General features: G+C 20.7%; 1 protein-coding gene across 1 annotated transcript in view; it reads left to right on the top strand.

Annotated features, from left to right (window-relative positions):
* LOC122510312 (protein delta homolog 2-like) overlaps nt 1–9,762 on the top strand; it is a 90,789-nt gene extending 81,027 nt beyond the window's left edge. The window contains exon 9 of the mRNA XM_043624867.1: nt 9,725–9,762. Within this exon, the coding sequence (XP_043480802.1) occupies nt 9,725–9,745 (21 nt within the window). The 3' untranslated portion in view covers nt 9,746–9,762. The remainder of the gene's footprint in view (nt 1–9,724) is intronic.
* The last annotated feature ends 12,516 nt before the right edge of the window (nt 9,763–22,278 follow it).

Here is a 22,278-nt window from a genome sequence, read left to right on the forward strand (position 1 = left end):
AATAATTGAATGCAAAAAATTTTAATAACATTTTTAAGAATAATTGGAGTACTAAAAAAATTGATTTAAAATTGTATTAAAAATAATTGAAACCTGCAGCAAAGAATTTTATTATTTATGAAAATAATTAAATTTTAGCCTAAAGAATTTTTTTCAAATTTTTGAAAATTACATTTTTTTGACACCTTTTTATTAAAATTATGAAATATAATTATAAATTCTTTCAAGAAATTTTATTACAAATGTCTTGAAAATAACTGAACTTTTAATTTTTTCTAAACCAATTTTCTCGAAATTATTAAAAATAATTGATTTTTTCAGAGAATTTTATATAAAATTTAAATAATTGAATTATTTCTTCTAAAGAATGTTAATAAAAATTTTATAAATAATTGAATGCAATAAATTTTAATAACATTTTTAAGAATAATTGGACTACCTAAAAAATTTATTTAAAATTGTATTAAAAATAATTGAAACCCAGCAAAGAATTATATTATTTATGAAAATAATTTAATTTTAGCCTAAAGAATTTTTTTCAAATTTTTGAAAATTACATTTTTTTTGACACCTTTTTATTAAAACAAAATATGAAAATAATTAAATTCTTTCAAGAAATTTTATTGCAATTGTCTTCAAAATAACTGTATATTTAGAAACAAATTTGCTCGAAATTTTTAAAAATAATTCATTTGTTTTAGAGAATTTTATAAAAAATTTTGAATAATTGAATTTTTTTAAAGAATTTAATTAAAATAAATTAATTGCTTCGAAGAATGCTTACAATTTATGATAATAATTGAATTTTTAAAAACTATTATTGAAAATATTAAAAATTGAAGAAAAATATTTAAAAGATTTAAAAAAAATAATTGAATTATTAATTTAATTTTAATTGTAATAAAAATAATTTAATTCTTACGATGAATTTAATTATTTATGATAATATTTAAATTCTTTCTTGTAATTTAATAAAAATTTTAGTGAAAATATTTAAATTCTGATAAACCAATCTTAACAAAATTCTTGAATATAATTTATTTCTTTCGAAGAATTTTATTAAAATATTTTAAATAATTTAATTCTGTCGAGGAATTTTATTAAAATATTTTAAATAATATAATTCTACCGACAAATTTTATAAAAACTGTATTTTAAATCAATTAATCACTGAGAAATTTTTATTATTTTTGAAAATAATTGAATTTTTGCGAAAAATGTTATTAAATTTTTTTTAAATGATTGAATATTAATATTTTAATTGAAATTATAATTATAATAAAAATAATTTAATTCATACGATAAATTTAATTATTTATGATAATAATTAAATTCTTTCTTGTAATTTAATAAAAATTGCAGTGAAAATATTTAAAAATTCTGATAAACAAATTTTATCAAAATTCTTGAATATAAATTATTTCTTTCGAAAAATTTTATTTAAATATTTTAAATAATTTAATTCTGCCGACAAATTTTATGAAAATTGTATTTTAAATCAATTAATTACTGAAAAATTTTTTTATATATGAAAATAATTTAATTTTTGCGAAGAATTTTATTAAATTTTTTTTAAAAATAATTGAATATAAGTTTATGGAGTCAAAATTGAATAAAAATGTAATTTATTAAAAGTAGAATTTAATAAAATTTAAATGTAAAAAAATGTAATTTAATAAAAGTGGAATTTAATAAAATTTAAATTTAAAAAAAATGTAATTTAATAAAAATAGATAATTTAAAAACTACAGACTTTAATAGTTGACAAAATTATAATTTAATAAAAATGTAAGTTAATTAAACTATAATTTTATAGCAATAAACATTTTATAAAATTATATTTTAATATAATAAAATAAATAACAAGACAAAATAAATTGAATAAATAACAGGATTATACTGGATATATTTTAATAAATATATAATTAAAGAATACAAATTAAAAAAAATGCAATTATAGAAATCACAATTTATTAAGTTTGTAATCCAATAAAAATAAAATTCAATAAAAATGAAAATTAAAAAAAAGACAATTTCACAAAACAGTCAATAATTTTGAAAATTATCACACGTCGAATTAAATTCCATTTTAATAATGGGGCGAAAATTATTTTCTATCGAGTGGTTAATTATGTTATTAAATGCCATTGACAAGCGTGAATTATTATTTTCAGGGGTGGTAAATTATTATATGATAAAACAGTTTTTGACGGATATAAATTACATATATTGAAGCCAAACATAATTTACAGTGCCGGCATTGTATATATATATATATATATATAGTACTTAGCAGACTGTACAGCCAAGTATAATAAGGGGAAAGGAGGATACAGGTGCAATGTCGCGTCAACGATAAGGTACGATGCGAAAGTAAAGGGTTGTAAATGAATTATGCGGGTGAGACGGTGTGGCCGTTACGTAATTCTTTGTCAAAGAAACCCCGCAAAGTCACCCATAGAATTCACGGCTCCACGTCTCGCCTGCCATCTTATTTTATTTCCAGACAGCTTAACTTTTTAATTAAACTACAATTTACCTGTATTCGCACTGCTAGACAAAAAAAAAAAAAAATACGGGTGTAAAAATTACACACACGGAAAGAAAAGAAATAAATTAAAAATAAATAATAAAAGAATAATTAAAAAAAAATAATTGAATTTTTTTATTTTTACTTCTATCGTAATTAATTAATATTAATTACTTAATATTCATTAGGTAATATTAATTTCAATTCTATAAATTTTTCTACAATTAAATTATTTTCTCCACATTTTGTAGTTAGAATTCTTCAAAAATACAAATTATACTTTGAAATAATTTTTAAAAATCAAAAAAATTCAATTATTTCAATTAAATTTACCAAAATGTCCAAATAACTAGGAAATTTATTTCAATCTTTTTAAATTATTTAAATTATTTATTAATCTTCAAAAATTTTATTTACGATTGTCCAGAAGACTTATTTTTTACATACATTACAAATTAAATTGTTTAAATTTTGAATAATTTTCTATTAAATAAATTTTTAAATATTTATTCTTATTTATTTTTTTAAGAGGAATTAAAATTTTTAATAATTTCAATGTAAAACCATTATAAAATTTAACTATTTCTATAAATTACAAATGTAATTGTTCCAAAATTAAATCACTTGATTTTCTTTGAGAATTTTTAAATAAAATTATTCAAACTTTAATAATTTTTGCTTCCTCATGAGGAAGCTTTGCATTGGTGACGATTTTCAATTTTTCAAAACAAGGTTATATGGACTCATTTTCATCTAGAACATATGTATATTCAATTATGAGCAAATGTCCAGATGTATGTGTGTGTGTATGTATGTGTGTATGTGTGTGTGTATGTGTGTATGTGTGTGTGTGTGTATGTCACAAAAATTGTGTACAAATTATCTCAGACAAATTTTGATGGATTGTCCTGAAATTTTGCAGGTTTATTGCAGTCATTAATACCTGAAATCTGACACAAGGATTTTCAAAAATATGTACAAAATTTTTTTTTATACAATTTTTTTAAAATTCAGAAAATTTTTTTTTTTGTATTTTCTGAAATAATTTTTTTATTTGTTAATATTTTTATTAATTATTCTCAAAATTACATTCCTGGCAAGAAAACGAATCGATTGATGTATACAAAGTATATATTTTATCAAAATTTATAAAATTAATAAATATTTTTCTTTTTCACAAAAAATTCAAATTTGGTATTTTTTTCATAATTAATTTAATATTAATATTAATATTTTGAAATGATTATTCTATCATAAAATAGAAGCAATTGGCAAATGAAAGTGTAAATTTCACCAAATATTTATACAACAACTTATAAATGATTTATATAATTTTATTTTTAACCAATCTTCTGGACGAACCCTTTTGTACATAATTTTTCAAAAGTTTGCAAAACCGCAATTTTTATATATTGAGGAAGCTTAATGGTCATAAAATGAACAACTTGTTTAGGAAAGTAATAAATTAATAATTTTTTGAAAATTAATATTTAAATATTATTCCAGTTTCACAAGAATTAATATTTTCAAAGATTTCTATTAAAAAATATTGCAATAAAATTTAATTATTTTTAAAAATTCATACTATAACGCTTCTAATATTCAATTATTATCTAAAACTTTCTTTTATTTTTAAATAAATTATCTACAACTGAAATTTAAATTTAAATTCCTTATTAAAAAGTTCTACGTAAATTCAATTATTATTTGAATATAAAACTAAATAATTGATTCAATAATAATTGAATATTTCTTAAAATTAAATTCTTATAAAGAATTTTACGAAAAATTTGAAAATAATTGAATTTTTTTTGAAGAATTTTATTAAAAAATGTTAAATAATTAATTTCTTTCAAAAAATTTGAAAATAATTGAATTTTTTCGAAGAATTTTATTAAAATATGTTAAATAATTAATTTCTTTCAAAAAATTTCATGAAAGCTTTATTTTAAATAATTAAAATCTTATGAAAATTTGATTACTTGCAAAAATAATTAAATTTTTGGGATATTATTAAAAGTTTTTTAATTAATTGAATTTTTTTGAAGAATTGTTTCTTTGAAACTTTAAAATAATTTGACTCTGCCGAGAAAGTTAATTACAATTACATTAACAATAATTGAATTCTTATAAACAAGTTTGATTAAAATTATTAAAAATAATTTAATTATTTTCGGAAAATTTTTTAAAAACTTTTAAATAATTGAATTATTTCAAGAACTTTTATCGAAATAGGGAATATTGAAAATAATTGAATTTTTAGAAACAAATTTATTTTAAAATTATTAACAATAATTGAATTACTAATTGAATTAATAATAATTTCTCTCTCGAGAAATTTAATTACAATTGATAATATAAACAAAGTTTAAAATTTTTTAAATTATTATTTATTTGATTTATTATTTTAATTATTATTTAAATTTAAATTATTATTTTCGTATAATTTTATAAATACTTTTAAATAGTTGAATTATTTTAAGAACTTTTATTAAAATAAAGGACATTGGAAATTAATGAATTCCTGCAAAAAATTCTTATAATTTGTGAAAAAAAAATTGAAATTTTTAAAAGAATTTTTCATTAAAAACTTAAAAAATAATTAAATTCTTTGGAAGAATTTTATGAAGACTTAAAAGAAGTATAGTTATATTGATATAAGAAACTGCTTTTATTTTTTATTAAATTTTTATTTAAAAGGATAAAATTGAACCCAACAAAATTCATAATAAAGTAAAATTTACACTCAATTTCAAAAGTGTTATATATTTAGAAATAAATAATGTACATTAAATATATAAACTTGAAAGTTATTCGTCTTGAGAATTCCCTCCATTATATATACACAATACACACTCGGTTATAATGCTTCTTGAGCCAGCAAGAAAAGCATTTTATTATTTAACAAGCGCGCATCCACTACTATACATCCTGGTTAAATATAACCATATAGCTATATTTTCATATATTTATTGCTTACCAAAGAATGTCTAATTGGTTACCTTTCAGTGTCATGCTCGTAAAGTTTTAACGAGGTTAACTATGGTTTACATTAGGATGTGTATATATAATAATAAAAAGAATCGAAAACCAAAAGAAAAAAAAAACTAAATAAAAATAAATAAAAAATACTCGATGTACAATATTATGTATAGTTTGCACGCTATTTGAAATTCGTGGTATAAATTACTATACAAAATCGCGCTCAAGTGAATACAAATAAGATACACTTGTTATCCTTAAATTACCACAAGAAGATAATTGTTCCCCTGAAAGATACTAACAAGTCAATTATTTATGATTGCGAGGAGATGCTGAATCACATAATATCTGCGTTTTTCTCTCATCATCATTTTACGAGCCTAATGGTCTTTTTTAATAAATAATATTGTTATATTATTTTATTCTATAATAATTATTATTATATTATTCTAATTGATTATTATTTATTATAATAATTATTTATTATAATAATTATTAATTATAATTATAAATAAAAATTTTAATTATTAGAATAAATTTTTAACAATATCGAATCGTAGATGATGGCTGATTATATTTTCTCCCGCTTTTTACATTTTACTTTCACTTACACCTTTTTACACATTTTTATTTAATAATAAATTATATTTCTAATTATTATAATTATTTCCAGTTATTTACAAATATAAATTTTAATTATCACATCTTTTCCCACAGTGAAAATAACCCAAAACTATTTTCACCCCAGCAGTTTTCTTCATTTTTACCTTCAAATATTAAAAGTTAAATTTTATACATTTTATACATTCCCTGAATTATGTAATTCCCGTCTAGAAACGTGACACTGTTATAAAAATTCATTATATTGTTTTTTTTCTCTCTCTCTCTCTATGGGTTTTTATTAAAAGCAAAAGGAAGAAAAAAACACATTTTTGAAACATTCTTTCGTGAATTTCGATTTTCGCAGAGTCTAAATATTTGGATCGCAGAGCACGTACGTGGAATATACACGAAAAAGAACTAGAGTTTCCACCGCGGGCCGTCAACATGGCGAGAAGTTAAAAAAAAAGAGAGAGAGAAAGAGAGAAAGAGAGAGAGAGAGAGAGAGAGAGAGAGAGAGAGAGAGAGAGAGAGAGAGAGAGAGAGAGAGAGAGAGAGAGAGAGAGAGAGAGAGAGAGAGAGAGAGAGAGAGAGAGAGAGAGATGGTGATAGAACGAAAGAACGAAACCTGTTTAGAGAACGTTTGATCATTCCGAACGCGTGGGTTGTGCATTCGACTTGCTTTTACTCTTCCTTGTACAGTTTGTTTGGCAAAATCTCTTTTATTCCATTTAATTCGGTGGAAAACAACAACAATAACAAGAAAATAATAATCGTCACACGCACCATTTGTCAAAACATGACAATAAAAGGAAATTATTTTTACTGAATCGAATTTTGAAAGAAGTTATTTTATTCTAACATTTAAAGTTGGACTAAAAATTTGGAGTTGAAAATTGAAAATTTTTATAATATAATATAAATAATAATAACAATTTTTGTACAACTATTCAGGAGCAAAAATGATAAAATAATGATAGAAAATGAAAATAATAAAAAATAAAAAAATAATTCATAAATTAAATTATCTAAACAATTAATTGTTATTTTTTTCATAAATTTTACTTAGTATTAGAAATTTCTAGTGCTTTTTTAAATTGTTCAATTTTTCGGGAATTACGATAAACAAATTTTCTCTTTTAAAAAGACCAAAAAATGTTTATAACTTACTTATTTTCCATCACATTTTTATTATTAAATTACTTGAAAAAATTTAATAATTTTCATAGATAATAAAATTCATCGCAAGAATTTAATTATTTTTATTATAATACAATTTTAAATAAATTATTCTAAGTAATTCAATTATATTTTATAAATCTTCATAAAATTCTTCGAAGGAATCTAAATATTTATAAAATTTAAAATTTTTTATGAAAAATTCTTCAAAAAAAAATTCAATTTTTTTCATCAATTATAAATATTCTTCGCAGGAATTCATGTATTTTTAATGACCTATATATTTAAATAAAAGTTCTTGAAATAATTCAATTATTTAAAAGTTTTTAAAAAATTCTCCGAAAATAATTAAATTATTTTATAGTTTTTAAAAAATTTTACGATAAAATTAATTATTTTTAATAATTTTAAAATTTCCAGAAAATAATTCAATTATTGTATAATTTTTAAAAAATTCTACGAAAAAATCAATTATTTTTAGTAATTTTAAATAAATTTGATTATAAGAATTCAATTATTTTTAATGTAATATATTATAATTAAATTTCTTAATTAATTTCAGAAATTTTAATAATATTCTTCGCCAAAATTCAATTTTTTTTTGCAAATAATAAAATTTTCATAGGATTTTATTTATTTAAAATATTAAAATACAATTTCCATGATACATTTCGAAAGTAATCAATTATCTAAAATATTTTAATAAAACTCTTCAAAAAAATTCAATTGTTTTTTTAAATTTTGATAAAATTGTAACTTAATTCTCGAGAGAGTTAAATTATTTTCAAAATTTTTAAAAAACAATTCTTCAGAAAAAAATTCAATTATTTTTGTAAATAATAACATTTTTATAGGATCTTCATTATTTAAAATCCGATTTTTTTAATTGTTTAGTAAGAAATCAATTATTTAAAATATTTTAATAAAATTCTTTGAAAAAATTCAAATATGTTTAAAATGTTTGAAGAAATTGTATTTAAATTTCTCGAGAGAGTTAAATTATTGTCAAAATTTTTAAAAAACAATGCTTAAAAAAAAATTGAAAAATTTTACTAATATTCTTCGCAAAAATTCAATTATTTTAATAAATGTGACGCTCCACGAGAAAAGGTACCTTATTTACTCTTGTCATAAGGTCCCTTTTCTCGTGGAGCGTCAATTAAAATTTTTGATAAAATTATAATTAAATATCTCGAGAGAGTTCAATTATTTTCAAAATTTTTAAGAAATAATTCTCAAAAAAAAATTCAATTATTTTCAGAAATTTCAATTACATTCTTCGCAAAAATTCAATTATTTTTGTAAATAATAAAATTTTCATAGGATTTTAATTATTTAACCTACAATTTTCATTAAATTTTTCTAAAGGAATTCAATTATTTAGAATATTTTTATCAAATTTTTCGAAAAAATTGAATTATTTTCAAAACTTTTGATAAAATTCTTTACAAAAAATTCAATTTTGAGAAATATTAAATTATTATTCTAGGTATTAATTATTTATTTTTATGTTTAAATAATTAAATTCTCGTAGAACTTTCTAATAAGAATTAATTTAAATATCAATTTCAGTTTGAGATAATTTATTTCAAATAAAATAAATTTTTAGATAATAATTTGATTATTATAAGCGCTATAGTAAGAATTTTTCAAAATAATAATTAAATTTCACAATATTTTTAATAAAAATCTTTGAAAATATTAATTGTTATGAAACTAGCATGATATTTAAATATTTATTATCGAAAAATTATTAATTTATTACTCTCGTTAAAAATTATTAAAGTTTGAATAGTTTCATTTAAAAATTCACAAAAAATGAAAGTAATTGAACTTCAGAAGAATATTACATTTGTAATTTTATCTTTTTCGTTTTTTTTTTATTGATTCGATTTTGATTTTGATTTTCACTTTGACTTTTATTTTGACTTCCGCTTTGACTATAAAAGTCAAAATCAAAAAAGGTTATTTGATTCTAACTTAAAAGTAGACTAAAAATTTGTAGATAAAAATTAAAAATTTACATTTATAATATAATAAACAACAATAATAATAAATATTAATAACAATTCTAAATTTCTATTCTATTTTTTTATGGTTTTAGTTTTATTTTTTATTTCATTAAATTAAATAGAAATCTTAAATTTTAATAAATATATATACTAAAAACATTGTTTCAATGTAATTACATACCAAGTGAAAAATTTTGTTTTTAACTCTGTCATTTTCACAGCGATTTTAACTTTGACTTTCATTTTCACTCTGATTTTTACTTTGAATTACATTTTCACTTTGGGTTTCACTTTCACTTTCATTTTCATTTTCACTTTAAAAGTCAACGTCAAAGTCAAAATCCAAGTGAAAGTTAAAATTAATACAAAATTTACATTTAAACTCAAAGTCTCTAAAATTTCTTTCACTTTCAAATTCCAGAGATTAAAAAAAAAAACGTGAGCGGAAAAAAACACACATTTGGGAAAATTCTATCTCCATCTCTCTAAACTTGTAACATTAAAGTGCTAACGATAATAACTCTACGAGGGAGATTGAAAAGCTTCAACGAAAACACGACATTTTATGTGTATATATATATAGTTTTATTTCACCGCCTCTCTAGAAATGTGTGTGTATATTTTAACTTTAGCGTTTAATTGTAGCGCCCGCTGTGTTAATGAATTCGTGAAATTTTCAACACAACCGATACCTTCCACGTGTTATTAAAACATTTACACCCAGAAAATATATATACTGCTAACGGATTGAATTCACGTGCCGCAATTTATATAATTTATTATTTTTTTCCAGTGGACTAAAAGCTTTTTTCAAAAAAAAAAAAAAAAAAAAAAAAGAAGTGTTACGATATTTATTAGAAATAAAAGATCGAAAACGAATAACAGGAAAAATGGACCATGAAAAAAGATTAAAAATTAAATACTCTGAAGTAGTTCAAAAAATGATTTTCACTTTTTGATTTTTTTAAATTATAAATAAATGAACTCATTTGTTCTCATTTTTTTTTTATTTTCTACTCGATGATTATTATTTTGAATTATTGAAATAATTTTGATAGAGTATTTATTAAGTTGAATTATTATTTAATAATATTATTGAGTATTAAATGTTTTTAAATCGATAATTAAATATTTGTTTAAAAATTAAAAAAATAAATTCAGTAAAATCACAATCCTTTTTTACTTTTACACTCTAATTTTTTTTTTTTTTTTTGTAAGATCGCGTGACTCCAACAGTTCTAACAAGGTTGCTAATAGAAAAATTTTTTTTTTCGTTTAACAAAAAAAATAAAGTAGAAGTATTTTAATTTCAACTCAAAGAACACTTTTCGAATTCTACTAAAATTGGATGTAAATTTCGAAATTTCTCCAAATCTCTTACCAAAAGTCTTAAGTGATTTTGTTTTCTAAAAAAATGAAACAAAATTCAAAAGTATATTATACCCAGAAAACTAAAACGAATGTGATTATTTCCCTCTCGGTCAGGGACGAATTCTCTCCTAATCTTGAAACGCATGCGACTTTCATAATTTTTTTTTTCTTCATTGTAAAAAAACTCCCCATTCAAAAAAAAAAAAAAAAAAAAAAAAGTCTCTGCACAGCTTCAGATTAAATGAGGCGAACAAGGACTCCAAGCTTCGCTTCCATATAGAGGAACTACAAGTAGAAAAATATTCGCCTTCTGCCCAGGTAGATTTTCAACATAATAAATGTGGTCATTTAATAACGCGGACAACTGCACAGACACACGCATTAAAGAAATGTTGCTATATGGTTAATGGCAAAAGAGAAAAAAGCAAAAAATCAAATAAAAAGAAGAAGCAAAAAAAGAAAGAAAAAAGAGTATAGAAATTCTCTGGATGCGGAAAGATGAGAAAGAGATGGAAAAATGAAAAAGTACGAGGGACCAAGTCTAGAAGTTAAAAAGTAGGAAAGAGCTTGAAAAAGGAGTTGCAGGGATTTGTCATCATCTGACCTTATTATGGTTCCAAGTAATAAAGTTTTTTTCTACTTTGCTCTTCAGTCGTAATAACTGTTATAAGCAATCATCGTCGAGCTTTAGTGGCGTGGATATTATAAAATAAAAGGAATTATTAAATTTAATCTCCCTCTTGGAAAATTGATAACAATGAATGTATTCATGTCATGGTATTTTTCGTTCCTTTCCTTTTTAAATCAGTGAACAAAAAATGCATTTTTGTCAAATTTTCACTCATCAGTAATTAAAGAGTAAATTTTTTTTTTCTGATTGATAACAATTTCTACAATCAATCAGAATAAAATTTATTTCTAACGTCCAAAAATTTTACTTGAATCAACCAAAAGTATTACTGTACAGTTGAGTACACAAAGAAAGAAAAAATAAATATTAAAAGAATAATAAAAAAAAATTATAATTGATTTTTTAAATTTTTGTTTCTATCGTAATTCATAATTAATTTCAATTCTATAAATTTTTCTAAAATTCAATTAATCTCTAAATTTTGTAGTTATAATTCTTCAAAAATACGATTATAATTTATATTTCAAAATAATTTTTAAAAATAAAAAAAATTAAATTATTTCAATTAAATTTACAAAAATTTCCAAATAAATAAATTTATTTCAATCTTTTTAAATTATTTACAGTGATTTTAATAGTATCTTTAAAAAATTTTATTTACGATTATCCAAATTACTTTTTTTCAATTACAAATTAAATTGTTTAAATTTTGAATAATTTTCTATTAAATAAATTTTTAAATACTTATTCTTATTCATTTTTTAAAAGGAATTAAAATTTTAAATCATTTAAATGTAAAACCATTTTGAAATTTAACTATTTCTATAAATTACAAATGTAATTCTTCCAAAATTAAATTACTTGATTTTCTTTGAGAATTTTTAAATAAAATTATTCAAACTTTAATAATTTTTTAGAAAAGTAATAAATTAATAATTTTTTGAAAACTAATAGGTATTTAAATATTAATCCATTTTCACAAGAATTAATATTTTCAAACATTTCTATTAAAAAAAATAGTGTAAAATTAAATTATTTTAAAAAATTCATACTATAACACTTCTAATATTCAATTATTATCTATAAAACTTTATTTTATTTTTAAATAAATTATGTACGACTGAAATTTAATTTTAAATTAATTCTTATTTGAAAGTTCTACGATAATTTAATTGAATATTTCTTAAAATTGAATTCTTGTAAAGAATTTTATCAAAAAGTTGAGATTAATTGAAATTTTTCGAAGAATTTTATTGAAATATTAAAAAAAAATTAATTTCTTTTAATAAGTTTCATAAAAATTATAATTTAAATACAATTAAAGACCTATGAAAATTTCATTATTTACAAAAATAATTGAATTTTTGCGAAGAATAATATTTAAATTTTTGCAAATAATTGAATTATTTACGGAGAAATTTTTAAAAGCTTTTAAATAATTCAATTGTTTCAAGAACTTTTACTAAAATAGAGGACATTGAATATAATTGAATTCTTACAAACAAATTTGTTTAAAATAATTAATAATAATTTATTCTTTTCGGAGAATTTTATAAAAACTAAAATAATTGAATTATTTCGAGAAATTTTATTAAAATAGAAGACATTGAAAATAAATTGAATTTTTTTGAAGAATTTTTCAGTCAAAATCTTAAAAATAATTATAGATTCTTTCGTAAAATTTTATTAAGTTTTAAAAGAAATAATTGAGAGTTATTTCGATTAATTTAATTAAAATTGTATTCTAATAAAAATAATTAAATTCTTGCTATGAATTTTATTATTTATGAAAATTATTAAATTCTTTCGAGTTTTTTTAATAAAAAATGGTATTGAATATAATTAAATTCTTATAAACCTATTTTATCAAAATTCTTTAAAATAATTTATTTCTTTTGATAAATTTTATAAAAATTTTATTATTTTTACAAATAATTGAATTTTTGACAAAGAATTTTATCAATATTTTTAAAAATATTTTAATTTTTTTTTCTAAAACTTTATTTTATTTTTAAATAAATGATCTAAACTGAAATTGAATTTTAAATCAATTCTTACTCGAAACTTCTATACGAGTATTCAATTATTTAAATATAAAAATAAACAACTAATAGAGTAATTGAATATTTTTAAAAATTCAAAAAAAATTTATCAAAAATCTTAAAAATAATTGAATTTTTTTGAAGAATGTTAATAAAATTTTTAAATAATTGATTTCTTTCGAAAATATTTCATGAAAATGTTCATGAAATTTTCAACTATTCTTTATTATAACTATTTTTATTTTTAATAATTAATTAATTAATTAATTAATTAATTAATTTTAATTTTTTTTTTTATTTTTATTTTTAATTTTCAACTATTCTTTATTATAACTATTCTTTTTGTATAATTATCTTGTAAATACTAAATAACATTTAACTTGATTGTGATACCTATTTATGGTCCTTATGGATCGTGGGAAAATGTATCAATAAATAAATAAATAAATGAAAATTGTAGTTTAAATAATTAAAATCATATGGAATATTATTATTATTATTCGCAAAAATAATTGAATTTTTCCGAAGAATATTATTATAACTTTAGAAATTAATAGAATTACATTCTTATGATTATAGTAAGAAATGTAATTCAATACTATTTTTAATACAATTTTAATTAAATTTTCTAGAAATAATTATTATATTTAAAAAATTTTTGATGACATTCTTCAAAGGATTTTAATTTTTTTTTCAAATTTTTTTATAAAAACTTTGCAAGAATTTAGTGATTTTAAAATTGCTTGTGAAATTTAATTTTATTTATCATATTTTAGAAAAGATTATAACCAAAATCTGAAGTAAATTTTTTTTTGACTAGTTTAAAGATTTCTGAAGATAATTAAGAAAAGTTTGAAGATTTGTCGTTTTAATCATCTGGCAGCACTGGTTCAATAGTTTTAATATAAAACCCAAATGGCTTTTTTACCCCACTCTACTATATTTTAGAAAAGAATTGAAAAAATGGCTTTTACAGTCACATATCTAAAAAAAAGTATATCCAAATAGTTAGTAAATTGGATAAAAATAGCAAAAAGATTGTAGTAGGTGAGTAGAAAGCCTGTTTGTAGAATAGTATTACTATTATAGAATTATAGTTAATTAGCAAAACGATTTATTATTTTGAAATAATAAGCAGGTTGTTACGTTACAAGTAGAATACATAACGCAGGTGAAATACATTTACTGCACAGATATTCAGTGCAGAAGTGTAGAAAGCAAGTCCGTTAGTAACCATAGCATGCAAAGCACAATGCTGCATTAACTGCTCCTCTTTCCGGAGAATATGCATCCAAGCACCCTTTGCAATCCAATGAGAGAAATACATCCACTTAGAGCTGGAAGCCGTTACCATTGTATTGTTACTGGTGCGATAGTCTAGTGTGTAACACCGTATTGTCGCGGAAGCCGCGTACATAGTTAACCGTGTGACAATTTCAGCTGTTGAGTTAACCCAGCGTTTCTGAGAAACGCCTTCTCTCATGCCACCTGCTCGAGGAACACGCTATCGATCATTTCAAATTGCAATACTAGTAGCAGTACCACAGCACCTACTCTACTATTTCCTCAAATCATTTACAATTAGAGTTACTTTGAATAATTTTGAATAGATTTGAATAGTCATGAGAGTATATCATATATATATATTCCATGCTACCATGAATCCGTAATTTGCTATTTAATGTTCAAATTCTGTTAAATCTGTATGTACTGATTTCCTTTTTAGTCTTATTTGGTTTTGAGTTTTATTATTGTACCAATCAACTGAATTTTAGCAAAATTCATTGTTATTCCTGATTTATTACTGATTAAACTCCTAATCCAATAATTTTAATGCCAATAAGCACTATTGACATTATTTTTTCCTAAAAGAGGGAATAAAACTATTCTTGAAAAAATCTTCTGAATTTGTATTTTTACATTTCTAAAAATAAAACAATAGTTTGGTTGCCCAAAAGCAAAAAGTTCTTTATTAGCGTCGATGCTAACTTTAGAAATCTTTATTTACCAAATACATTTAATTAAATTTCTCCAAATTATTTGAATAAAAATAGAGCTGCCACATGGCAGGAAAGTCAGGGAATTCAGGGAAAGTAGAATAATTGGTCAGAGAAAGCAGTGAAAAAGCAGAGATTTTTATTATAAAAGCACAGGAAAAAATTAAATTTTTAAAATTCATAAGACACTTCTGTATTTTTTTTGTCTCCTTTGTTTGCCTTTATAAACTAAAAAACCACCATAACTTTTTGAGAAGTTACAAATGATTGCAGAAATTCAATTATTTTTTCAAAATTAATAAAATTCATGGCAGAAATTCAAATTATGTTCAAACATTTATAAAAATTCTTATCAAAATTTATATTATCTTTAAAAATAATAAAATTCTTCTCCGAAATTCAATTATTTTCAAAAAATTTCCTCAATTCATTGATTTTCAATATTCACTATTTTAATAAAAACTTCTAAAAGAATTCAATTATTTAAAAAGAATATTAATAAAATTCTACGCAAATATTTAATTATTTTCATAAATTTTCACAAATTATAATAAAAATTTTACAGTAATTCAATTATTTAGAAAATTTTTATAAATCTGTACGCAATAATTCCATTATTTTCAAAAATAATAAAAAATGTTACATAGATTCTCAGATTTTTTTCGTAAATAAATGAAATTCATCGCAGGATTTCAATTATTTTTAATACACTTTTAATCTAATTTCTCAAAAAATGTCATTATTCTTAAAAATTTTATTAAAATTCATCGAAACATTTCAATTATTTATTTTTGTATTTAAATAATTTAATTGTCGTAGAAGTTTCTAATAAAAATTGATTTAAAAATTAATTTTAGTCAAAAACATTTCAAAAATTGAATTTGGAGAAAATTTAGAAATGATGACAGAAATTCAATTTATTTTTTTTTAAAGTAATAAAATTCTTTATAGAATTCAATTATCTTCACAAATTTTTAAAATTCTCGTAAAAATTCCAATTATTTCCAAACGTTTTCAATAAAATTCTACATACTCCGAAGTTCAATTATTTTCAACAATTTTCCTCAGTTTAATGATTTTCAATTAAAAATCTTTGAATTGAATTGATTTCATTTTAATAAATTTTTTTAAAATAATTCAATTATTTAAAACAAATTTTAATTAAATTCTACTCAAACATTCAATTATTTTCATAAATAAAAATATTTACACTGAAATTCAGTTAATTAAAAATTAAAATCAATTATTTTTAAAAATTTTATTAAAATTCGTTACAAAAATTCAATTATTTTTATAACTAATAAAAGTCATTTCAGGATTTCAATTATTTTTAATACTATTTCAAATTAATACCTCAACAGAATTAAATTATTATTCTTAAAAATTCTATTAAAATTTTTCGAAAAAATTCAAATATCTTGATAAATATAATTATTTTTCCAAGAAATTCAAATATTTTTAAAGAATTTTGATACAATTCGTTGCAAAATTTAATTATTTTCATAAATAAGAATATTTATCACGCGAATTTCGTTATTTTCAAAATTTTTTTTTAATTCTGGTCAAGATTTTAATTATCTTTATAAATAGCCAAATTCTTCACTGAAATTCAATTATTTTTTATAAATTTTCCTAATTCCATGATTATCAATATCTACTATTTTATTAAAATTTCTCATAAAAGAATTCAATTATTAAAAAAAAAATTTTGATAAAATTCAACATTCAATTATTTTCTGAAATAATAGAAATTTCACAAGAATTCAATTATTTCAAATTATTTTCACGGATTTAATTATTTTCAGAAACTTTAATGAAATTTTTCCTAACTATTTAATTATTTTCAAAATATTTTAAGAAAATCTGTCATAAAAAATAAAATTGTTTTTAGTTATTCAATTATTCTCATAAATAATAAAACTCATTGCAGCATTTCAATTGTTTTTAATACAATTTTAATCGAACTCCTCGAAAAATGTAATTGTTCTTGAAAATTTTATTAAAATTCTTTGAAAGAATTGAATTATTTTAAAAATTTGTTGATAAAATTCTTTATGAGAACTCAATTCTGAGAAACATTCTATTATTTAATAAATTATTTAATTTTGTATTTAAATAATTGAATTCTCGTAAAATTTTCTAATAAAAATTAATTTAAAAATGAATTTTAGTTAAAATTTTAGATAATAATTGAATTTTGAAAATGCTTCAAATTAAAATTTTTGAAAATGTGTATTTTTCATACTTTTAACTAACAATTCCTTAGAATTAATTTTTCGAAAAAGTTTATTTGAACTTTTTAATTTCAAATATATATTTAAATGAAGAATTTTCGAATAATCGAAATTTTGTAAAATTCAATTGTAAACAAATGTATTAAAAAATTCTAAAATATAATTTTTTTTCAAAAATTATTAAAAATAATTGATTTAAACAAAATTTTTAGTTTAAAATTTTAGAAAATAATAATTGAATTGGGGAAAATAATTTTTGAAAAAGTTACAGTTACAATATTCTTATAATAAAAAAAAATAATAATTTTATCACTGGGTAATTCCTAATTATTATAAAACATGAAGAAATCGATCACTCCGAGTCGAAGACTTGGAGTGATCGATATCTTCATGTTTTATAATAATAAAATATTCTTGTGTTCTTGAATTTCAAAAAAGGTTTGAGTTTGAAATTTTTTAAAATGTTATTCTTATGGAAAAATAATTAATTAATAATAAATAAATAATTAATAATAAATTAATAGATTAATAAATAAAATAATAAATAATTAATTAATGATTAAATTTTTTTTTTAAAAAAGAAAAAAATTTATTTTTAAATAGATAAAATTTTTCGTATAAAAAAAAAGTTTTCCACATATTTGTATATATATATATATATATATATATATATATATATAGGAAAAATAATGGAATATTTTCTCTATCTTTATAGGTGGAAAAATTCAGCTAATTGAGAAATGTCAGTTGACAGTTGATATTTAGTGGACAGAAGGGTAAAAAGTTAAAAGGCCGCATATAACTGTGAAAAAGAAGTGATATTGAGTTGTTTATAATTCTGATAAATGAGAGAAAAAATCACCGTTCCTGTCAGAGACACGTTTCATTTGGATCACCTCTGATTGAAAGCCGCACATTGATCGTGCTTTGTACACATCAATTTGCGGGGGATCTGAAATTATTCTGGCAAAAGCCTATCACTTGTCGATGGATTTTTAAACAAATTTCGAATCAAATCCATCGCTCTCTCTCTCTCTCTCTCTCTCTCTCTCTCTCTCTCTCTCTCTCTCTCTCTCTCTCTCTCTCTCTTTAAAGTAATTTCTCAATGTCCAAATGAATTATTATTCACTTGACCTCTAAAGAAGGAAATTTATGTAATAAACTACCAAATACTTTTACAAACTGAACTAGTTCAACTAATTACTATTTTCAATTTCCACCAGGTATAAATATTGGCATTAAAATGAAAAGATGGTGAAATTTTTCACTTTATAGTTCTATATTTGAATAAGATTCGCATTTTTCTAAAAACATGTCACATTTTCAGTTTGGTATCTAGAAGGAAAATTTTACTCCTGACACTTGTGAAGGGTGACATATATAAAAGAGATGAGTTTAAAGTTACCTACCACTGCATCAGCCACTGAATATTCCTTGTGCAGTATTTGTGTACTAAACGAACTGACTCACAGTAGACTTCGTTGGAGCTGTTCAAGGGAGGTGCCAAAAAGATAAAAAGACATGCGAGGAGAGAACACGAGGCAAATAAGAACCTCTTAGAAAACGGAGAGTGAGAGAGAGAGACAGAGAGAGTTGGATGATTGTGATGGTGGTAGTGTCAGACGAGACTTGCCGGTTCACCGTCCCTCTATTTATCGGTCTAGACCGTCTAGACGCGACACGGCGCAAAATACAAAACACTTGGTGAGCCAGAAGGCTTTACATCTCGTGAAATTTCTGCGACATAACCTATAAATAAGCATTGAAACATGGCCGTATCATGAGAACGAGCGTAAAAATATATGGTATATAAACCCAAAAATTGTCTCATCTTTTTCCGATGATTCTCAAGCTCGTTCTCAAGGATGCGGAGAAAATCCCTCCAAAAAAAGAAAAAAATTTCTTCCGTTTGTAATTTTTGAAATTGAGCTATTGTTCTGCTATTTACTGATTAAGATTTTTATGAGTGATCGATAAGTAGTGTCCTTATGATCGCAAGGAGCAAAAATTTATCTATTTTATCTCATTTTTAGACATCTTACTGCAAAAAGAGGTGTTTTATTTTAAGACGTTTTTAGTGTCTTAGACACCAAAAAGACTTAAAAAAAAGTCTTAAATTAAGACGTTTTTGTCTAAGAGTTTTTTTTTTTAGTCTAAGACACTAGAAACGTCTGACAATAAGACACCTCTTTTTGCAGTGCTCAGTTATTTTTATAACCCAATTGCTATTTTATGGATTTTTAGCGATTATTGTAAGCTAAATCATAAAATTCTTTATCACTTTACTAGAATAATATATAATAAAATCCTAGAAATAGAATAATTTTAGAGAATTTCACTAAAACAATTCTAGAATTTCTACATGAATAATTATTTAGCTACTTACTTAATTAATAATAATAATAATTAATAATAGAGTAGAGTGGGGTAAAAAGCCATGGGGTAAAAGGAGCCATTTGTATTTTATATATTAAAACTATTGAACTATTTTAACCGCAGCCATTAAAGAGAACAAAAATTATAATTTATCTTTAAAAAATGGTAAATTTATATTATTTAAATGTTTATAAATATTTTCATTATTTGATATATTCACAGGCTTCGCAAAATTTTCAAAAAATCTTCAAGTTTTTACAATATTTCTTCAAATTCTTCGAATATCGCGGATTGTTTTCATTTTCTTCAGATTTTAGATGTTGTATCTAGAATATTAGTTTTTATCTGCAATTTTTATTAAAGAGTTAAAACATTTCGATGACAGAATTGAAAACAGGTAAACTTAACATAAAATACAATTTCAAAAAAACTCTTTCAAATTATTTATTTGTTCTGTAAATAAAAGAAAAAGAAAAATACAAAAATTTATAACACAACATTTTGGCAAAATCGCAAAGTGTCGAGAGCAGTGCTCTCGTCAAATGTTTAATTATTTTCATAAACAATAAAATTTTTCTCTGAAATTCAACGATATAAAATAAAATTTTCATAAAATTTTTAGAAATAAATAAATTATTTTTCAAATTTGTTGAGAAAAAATTCTTCAAAAAAATCCAATTTATTTCAAATATTTTTAAAAAATTTTTTTCAGACGATTAAATTATTTTTGAAAATTTGAAGATATTTTTACGTCAAAAATTCAATTATCAAAATATTTTTAAAAAATTTCAATAAAATTCATCGCAAGAATTTAATTATTTTTATTATAATTCTTTTAATTAAATTAATCGAAATTATTCAATTATTTCTTTTAAATCTTCAAAAAAATTCTACGAAAGAATCTAATTATTTTTAAGATTTTGACTGAAAAATTCTTCGAAAAAATTCAATTTATTTTCACAAATTATAAGAATTCTTCTCAGGAATTGATTTATTTTCAATGCCCTCTATTTGAATAAAAATTCTTGAAATAATTCTATTATTTAAAAGTTTTTGAAAAATTCTTCGAAAATAATTCAATTATTTTAAAGTTTTTATAAAATTCTCCGAAAACAATTAATTATTTTAAATTTTTTAAAACAAATTTGTATATAAGAATTTAATTATTTTCAATGTCCTCTATTTTAATAAAAGTTTTTGAAATAATACAATTATTCAAAAGCTTTTAAAAAATTCTCCGAGAATAATGCAATTAATTTCCAAAGTTATAATAATATTCTTCGTAAAAATTCAATTATTTTTTGAAATAATAATATTTATAGAATTTTAATTATTTAAACTACAATTTTCATGAAATATTTTAAAAAGAAATCAATTATTTAAAAAATTTTATTAAAATTCTTCAAAAACATTCAATTATTTTCCAGATTTTTTATAAAATCATTAACAATCATTCAATTTTAAGAAATATTCAATTATTTTATTAATTATTTATTTTTATGTTTAAATAATTGAATTCTCGTCGAAGTTTCGAGTAAGAATTGATTTAAAATTGAATTTCAGTTTAGATAATTTATTTGAAATAACGTTTTAGAAAATAATTGAATATTAGAAGCGTTATAGTATGAAATTTTTAAAATAATTAAATTTTTTTATAGAAATCTTTGAAAACAATAATTGTTTGGAAACTAATAATAATATACTATATAGAAATAGAATTTTAAAGAATTTCTCTAAAACAATTATTATATATATAGATTCAAATATCAAAGTAATACAAATTTTGATTCATTCAAGCTTAAATTCTTGATAAAAAATTCCAAATTGTGTAGAAATAAATTATAAAAATATTTTTAATGAAAAATATTTCGTTCATTTGAACATTCAAAATTTATGAATCATTTTTATGTAACATTTTTTGTCCCCATGTGATATTTTATAAATTTCTTCATGAATTCTAGATAAAATTAGATAGAAATGTACATAATTATTTTTTTTTGTAGATATTAATTAGTTAATTCAATATTTTATAAATTCTTCCACAATTATTTAATAAATTAATTTTTTCGATTAATTTTAAATTTAATTTAAATTCCTTAGAATTTCGCGCCAAAACAGTTCATTAAATTGCCGTCTAGATGGCATGAAAATTCTCTCATAAACGAGACGAAGCAATCCATATATATAGCAAATTTATTTTTCTCCGTGCGAATATATAGCGAATGGAAAAAGTTAAAAATTAATTACTTCCTTTTTTTCGGCACTGGAATTAAATTATAAATAACCGATTTAATAAAAAGTGGAACTATAAATAGCCGATTTCG

The sequence above is a fragment of the Leptopilina heterotoma genome, unplaced genomic scaffold (assembly GCF_015476425.1).
Source record: "Leptopilina heterotoma isolate Lh14 unplaced genomic scaffold, ASM1547642v1 Lhet_120, whole genome shotgun sequence".
Taxonomy (NCBI): Eukaryota; Metazoa; Arthropoda; class Insecta; order Hymenoptera; family Figitidae; genus Leptopilina; species Leptopilina heterotoma.